Source organism: Onthophagus taurus, chromosome 5, assembly GCF_036711975.1.
Source record: "Onthophagus taurus isolate NC chromosome 5, IU_Otau_3.0, whole genome shotgun sequence".
In the NCBI taxonomy this organism is placed as follows: Eukaryota; Metazoa; Arthropoda; class Insecta; order Coleoptera; family Scarabaeidae; genus Onthophagus; species Onthophagus taurus.
The window spans coordinates 4,840,502-4,847,530 of NC_091970.1; the positions used below are offsets into that span (position 1 = coordinate 4,840,502).

Consider the following 7,029-nt stretch of genomic DNA (forward strand, 5'->3'; position numbering starts at 1 on the left):
TAAAAAAAATAAAGGGAAGGTTTACCTTCACTTTATTATTCAACTTTTTTGTTTTTCCGTTTTAGGAACAAACCTTACTAATAACCCAATTTTAACGGCAAAAAAAAGACTTACGTTATTAAAAGACCTCAAAATATCCTTTTTCATCTCAAACAAAGAAAATAAGCAATTTATCGCAATGTTGAAAAAATAAATTATAGGTTATGTTTTATTGTGACGTCTCCAACTCTTTTGAGTTTATTGGTTAGGTGTTGGTTACCATGGTTACCACCATTTACCACTGCAGTTTCAAGAACGAATTTAGAAACATCACATTTTTGCATTAAAATAAAATCTTTTTAAATGATATTAAGAGAAATAAGCATATTTTTCAATACAAGATAAGTTCCTACTAAATGTTGGTGTCTTTCAGATTTGGATAAATACCCGTAACGAGTTTCGGAGTAGCAATTTTTATAAATTCATCCAGATCTAATTTAAATCTAATTGCAAATTTATTTAAGCAGCAGTACTTTAAAAAAAATGTAAATATTACTTTAAATAATTTCTTTTAAAAATTTAAGTGATTAAATATTTTAATTTTTCCTTATTGCACTCTGATTTTCTTTCATTATAATCAGTTTGATTTTAATTTTTAAATTTTAGCTGTATCGAGTGCATCTGTTTACTTTTCCTTTGTATTTAACTGTTTGATTTTTACCTGTTAATTATTTCTTTTTTAGTATAAACAGATAAAAATCAATTTTTGGGTTCCATTGTAACGGTTAGGAAAGTTGAAAATGTAACCTATGCCTCAAACCTCAAATCCTAAAACAAAACGGTTTAATTAAAATCAATAAAAACGTTTTAAATTAGTAAACAGAATTATCGATTAACCTGCTCTACCGTAATGTGTCGGTTCCGTTGGGCTCGGTTGAGTTGGTGGCTGGACTGGGTTGCGTACTTGAAGATGCCCTCGAATTAGCACCTCCATGGAGGTTCTCGTACTCCATTACTTCACGATAAATAAGCTCTTTCCATTGTTCGACCGTGTGCTCTCTCTCATCTACGCTATGATCGTACGGGGCAGGCGCCGGCTAAAAAAATTAAATCGAATTTAGGTATTAATTAAACTTGTTTGGGATAAGCTCCAATTTCCCCGCAAATCGCACAATAATCACCGGTCACCGCAAACCGATTTCCACCGGGCATTCAATAATCGCATCCGCAAAATCAAATTAACAGCCATCCCCTTTTAATTGCATCATCAATTAATTACTTACAGCGTTCACTTCTCCTTCATCGTACCAAACGTTGATGTAGGGATGAAGAAGAGCATCGTCAACGGATATTCTTCGTTCCGGGTCGATAACTAACATCTTCGATAATAAATCGCGCGCTTGACACGCCTTCAATCGGTTGTGTTCGCTACTATCCGAGGGGAAAAGCATGTCCGGAAAGAGTTTATCGAACGGATACCCCGGATACCTCGGACGATTTTCAACGTAATTTCGAACTGTCGGCTGTAAACGCACCATAAATTGATGCGACGGCGTCCCCAATTGTTCAATAATTTTATTCCATTGGTCGATGTGATCCGTGCCCGGAAATAGAACCCCGCCGCGAATCATCTCACCCATTATACAACCGACGGACCAAATATCGACGTTATCTTTGTACCCCATACCGAGTATCACTTCCGGAGCCCGATAATATCGCGTCACAACGTACGGGGTCATCATAAACGTTGTACCTGCTGTTCTTGCCAAACCAAAATCCAAAATTTTTAATGTACAATCAGATTTAACCACTATATTACTCGGTTTTAAATCCTAAAAGAAAAACGTCAAATTTGACAGATTAAAAGTTTTAATGAAAATCAATAGATGGCGATAAATTAAAAAAAATTTAATACCCTGTGTATGATTCCTGCTGAATGTAAATGTTTAATTCCGCATAACATTTGATATAAAAGATAGCTCATCCGTTCATGATCCAAATCCATTTGGATAACTTGACATAAATTCGCGTCCATTAGCTCCATAACTAGATAAACGTCTTGGAATTCTTCTAAAGATCTTTGAGGGGTGAACGCGTTCAAAAGACCAATAATCTTTAAAATAAATTAAATAATTAATAAAAACATATCAGATTAAGATTGTTTTAATGTACATTTTTATGATTAACCAATTTCATGAGTTTAAACTCTCTGTACGCTCTTTTAGCATGCGTCACATTTTGGAAGGGTCTACTAAGTTTTTTAATCGCCACGTTCTGTTGCGTGACTGTATCAACGGCAGCGCTAGAAAATAAAAACAATATTTAAACAATTTTTAGTTATTAAGATGCTTTAAGAAAAAAAGAAACACAAAAATAAACATGCCATGCAACAAAATCTACAGGTAGAATTTAAAAATTAAGTTTCTTGGAAACTCTAATAAATGAAGTGTTGATGGTGTGTTATAACTCACCAGACGAGACCTTGGGCTCCACCCCCTTTCGGTTCGAGGTTCGAGTAACGTTCGGGGACCCAAAATTCGGTGTCGCCGAAAACGTTTTTTATGAATCCGTCTCGAAGGGGCATCGTGACGATGACGCCCTCTTCAACTTTTCGAAATCGCCCCGTTTTACTTTATTATTTTTCAGTTACACTCTCTCTTAATCCCTCTTATTTCCTAACTACCCCCTTTTAAACACAACCGAGAGAGTAAGAAAATCGACAAAACAACAAGAATCCGTGCAATTCTACACCGTGATTAACTACAAAAATAAAAATTAAAATAATAATAATCGAAGAAAATGAGAATAAAATAAATAACTTAAAATCACTCAGTTTTCACTCAAAACTCATTCTCTAACTACAAACTAATGAGGCGTGCTTCAAAGAATTCTTTTTTAACTTATTATATTAAAGATTTCTTACCACACTATTCCCTGAGCTCCAGAACCAATCGGTTTTAAATTTTGATAACGTTTCAAAATAGTAAACTTTGTATCTCCCACCTCGACGGTGTAAAACTGGGAATGCCGGGACATTTTAACCTCTTAGTCCCAAATAATTAACACCGTTGTCTAAATACAAAAAAAAAAAAAAATTAAAAATTTACGCGCATATCGCCTACATTGTGATGGGTTCAAAGGGGGTTGAAAATGCCCCAGAGAACGCATCCTGACTGACTCGGAGCGATCGTGAACCGTTTAAATATGCACGAGGATTCAGATATGGAGAATCTCGACGGCTTTGCGAAGGGTAAACGAACCCCAAACGAACATTTAAACCTTTTATCTTAAAAATTTTATGTTTACGTTTAATCTTTTATAGATAATGTGAGGTTAGGTTGATAAAAATTTGAAATTACAGATCCTCACCAAGATTGGTCCATTATGTGAGCTTGGAATAAGGACGGGAAAGACGTTGGCAATTTCTGAAACAAAGTAAAAGATTAATTAATTAAATAAAAATAAATTAATTGTGACAACTCATTTTAAAACATGTGTAGTAATTAGTAATAGATGGTAACGAAGCAACCAATTTCGCCTTTCGAAAGTATAAAATTAATTATTATTAATAATTATTAACAATCTTAACATAAGACGAGATTTATTAAACTCGTGAATATGGTTTACAATCTTACTATAAAATGAAATAAATAAAATTCGATTTAAAATTACAAATAAAACTTTTTGTCATTTATTTTTTTATTACCAATCTAAAAATGTCATTGTAATCAACTTCCCAATTATAACTGTTTAGTTTACAACTTTTGCAAATATGAATAAATCGATTCAGATTTAATTATTTATTAATAAATCATCCAAATAATTAATTTGAATTAATTAATAATTAAATACATACCTTGAAATAATAGCTCCAAAAATTAATAGATTTTTTATTATTTTGAAGTTATGTTTTACATTTGACATTTTTTAGGACGATTTTAATGTAAATTTCGCTTAAAACTGGAATAACATTATTAAATTTGGACGAATAATTAATATTAATAGTGAAACAAAAATAATATCAACTAATTGCAATCTTATTTATGCTACAATATAAATGTTATTATATTAATTATAATACATATTATTATATATATATTATTATTTTTTATTTTATAATTTATTTGACATGAATTGTCATAATGATATTTTGCTAATTTCGCATTAACAATGAATTATAAAAGAAATTCATTTATTAATTATTTTTATTTGAGTAAATTCGGAGTTAAATTAAGAGTTCAAACCCCAACATCAACTCAATTTCGATTTAATCCTTATCAAATATCCTCAATTTAGGTTTAGAAAATCAAGATCGACCCCCAGGAACGTTTCCCCAGTTTTGCAAGGGAGCAATCTGGTTCCTTCTCTATGCTGTTCAGGCGGAAATCGCGTGTATCGACCGGAACGCGAACGAACAAGTTGGCGCAAGCGCGTTTTCCTTCGGTTACTGAACCGACCTTTTTGGGGGGTGCCGGTTATTGCCAAAGGAACGAGGAGACAACGAAGAAAAACCAATTGGAACCCCCCGAAAAGAACAACAAATACAAGTAAAAATGCACATTTCTCGTAATCCTTTATGACTGGTTGGGAGATAATGGTTAAATTTAACCAATATTTTAGGTTTTTTTTTTTTTGATTTAAGAAATTGTTTGGAAAGTTCGTTTCACTTCCGGTCGATAAATATGGTGTAGGGGGGATTTTGTCCCCCTTTTCCAAACTCCTATTGCAGTTCGTGTACAAGAGGCAAATAGGAATACGGTTGGTGTGGAAAATAATCCCTCTTATGACCGGGTAATGATGTTTGCGGGAACGAAGTGGGTCTTTTTGTGAATGTTTTGAAAATTTCTTTGTATTTGATTTTTGTTTCGACTTTTTGCTACAAAAAATTTATTAAAAAAAAATTTTTTTATTGAGATATTAAAAATAATAGTAAACATAACCTCAATTTTTGTAAACGTCATCCGATTTAAGTCAAATTAACCTTAAAAATGAGTCACTCGAATGATTATTTTTTTAAAATTTTTTAGGCGATGATTCATAACATTATACAAAAAAATTACCTGTATGAAGGTGAAATTTCAATTTTTCCTTTACGTCGATATAAAAGCCTTATAAGGACATCTGAAACAATAAGAAAAGATTTAATAAGAATGTTAAGAGAAAAGCTTTATTAATTTAAGCTCTCGGTGGGGGAAGTTTTAAAAAGGTGAAAAGTTAACATTAACAAAAAAATTTCGATGGGCGTCACACGGAATTAACTTTATTAAACTCTTAAGGGGGGACAAAAGTGATCGATCTTCGCTCTCGAAGCACCTATAACTGAATTATAACTCCAGCTCAATTCCTGGCTCGATAACTCACTTAAAAACCATCCTTTAAAACTAATTTGCAACATAATTAACATCACAAAAAAATTTTAAATTAATGTTGCCAACTTAATTTATAAAAATATTAATAAAATAACAACAAATTAATTAATGCAGTTTTAAGTTTGATTTCTAATTTAATTTATTTTTAGGTCGCAAAATGTCGTATTTACTGCATCGTAATTTAGCTGAAGACGTAGTTGACTCGGGTGAAAGTAACTGGGGCATCATTCGGACTCATGCACGTGTTTTAAGGGGTTAGGAAACGAGGAGAGAGCGGGGAACCGCGCTGTTCTAACATCAGCACCACCAGGATAATCGATAGTATGTCAACAAACCCTCCCCGTCTAGTCATACACGATATGTTAACAAAACTCGTTAAAAACTATTTTTATCGTGTAGTAAATAATGTTATGATGCCCAAAAACACGTTAGGATGGAATAGAATTAAAAAAAGATTGAAAAGATAAAATTGTGGAGTGGCAATGAGAGGTTAAGTTAAAAAGGGGGTTGAAAAGTACGTTTATTAAAAATTGGGGGGCGAGTAAATGAGAACGAACGGCGGCAGTTTTTAATTAGTGCAAATCCTGATGAATGCCGCAATGTTTCTCGTCGGATGGAAATAGTAAGAGAGCCTCTTGTGGTTTTAGCTTTGGCAAGAAAAAAGTAGAAAGAAAAATCTTCCTTTTCTTGATTTACAATAAAGGAATATAAAATAAATAAAATAGGTGGTCAAAATAATAAGAGAGGTGCCCTAAATAGCGCACAAAAAACTATTTGGAGTGTTTCGAATACCAAACTTGGAAAACATCCAAGTTTAAAATCTCAATTTTAAATTTACACAGTTCGATAAAGTAACAAGACGATGCTGATGTAGGTTTTATTTACGATAATAAAATAAAAGCTTTAATTCACTTCAAAATCAAACTTAAAAATTAAACGTTAACATAACCTATAAAGTTTTGACATTTATGATATAATTTTATAAAATTAATCTAATCGTAAAGTTAAATAAAAATAATAAACGCAAATAAAAATATTTACATAAAAATATGATTTAAAACGATGATTAAAATTAAAGTTAATCTTAAAAGTTAAACATAACCTAAAAAAATATAATCGGGATTAAATCGATAAAAAAAATCCATAAATAGGTAGAATCGCATAAAAATTGATTAAAACGTAAATTAAAAGTAAACTTAATAGTATATTATAAATATGGATAAAAAAGATAATTAAAATAAAATAAAAATGACAATTAAAAAGAGAGGTTAGAAACGTCAAAATCGTTGTCACAAAAAATCGATGTGCATTGCCGGTGACTTTTTCGATTTTAATACATTTCGATACTTACGGAGGGTGCTTGGGCATATGTAGCAGAATGGACAGGTAGATTCTAAAATGTGGAACGTAAACGATGGATTCGCCGTCCTCGACGAGAATAAGCGGAGAAAGAACTTATAAAATACACACCGGAAACAACAGCGTTAAAACACAAAAACACCGAAGGAAAAGAAACGCGGAGTCCTACTCTCACAACGCGGACATCACTGCCGTGGGGGGCCCGCGAAGTCGTCGGTGTCGGCGACACTCTTTGGAACTTGGAACGATCGTGTTTTGCCGATTGTCCGTGACGCGTCGTCGACCACCAATCGAGTTGGGGGCTCTGCCCAAAACTATGTCT

The 7,029-nt window shown here is 32.6% G+C and overlaps 1 protein-coding gene and 1 long non-coding RNA gene across 6 annotated transcripts; one reads left to right on the forward strand and one right to left on the reverse strand.

Moving 5' to 3' along the window:
* Positions 1-268: 268 nt before the first annotated feature.
* On the reverse strand, positions 269-7,013 carry LOC111426275 (mitogen-activated protein kinase dJNK). Of its 5 annotated transcripts, none has more exons than XM_023060742.2 (10): positions 6,700-7,013; positions 5,040-5,100; positions 3,349-3,404; positions 2,903-3,051; positions 2,451-2,739; positions 2,152-2,281; positions 1,895-2,092; positions 1,263-1,811; positions 886-1,076; positions 269-807 (listed from the first exon to the last, which is right to left on the reverse strand). In XM_023060742.2, the coding sequence occupies exons 5-10, from the start codon at positions 2,561-2,563 to the stop codon at positions 801-803; spliced, it is 1,188 nt and encodes a 395-aa protein (XP_022916510.1). In that variant the 5' UTR covers positions 2,564-2,739; positions 2,903-3,051; positions 3,349-3,404; positions 5,040-5,100; positions 6,700-7,013; the 3' UTR covers positions 269-800. The 5 variants fall into 5 exon arrangements, with proteins under 5 accessions (XP_022916510.1, XP_022916513.1, XP_071052341.1 ...); XM_023060745.2 differs by having other exon boundaries at positions 877-1,076; positions 6,700-7,012; XM_071196240.1 differs by lacking the exon at positions 5,040-5,100.
* LOC139429902 (uncharacterized) lies at positions 5,098-5,988 on the forward strand. Its single transcript, XR_011640493.1, has 2 exons — positions 5,098-5,185; positions 5,498-5,988. It is a non-coding gene; the product is annotated as an uncharacterized lncRNA (long non-coding RNA).
* Positions 7,014-7,029: the final 16 nt, after the last annotated feature.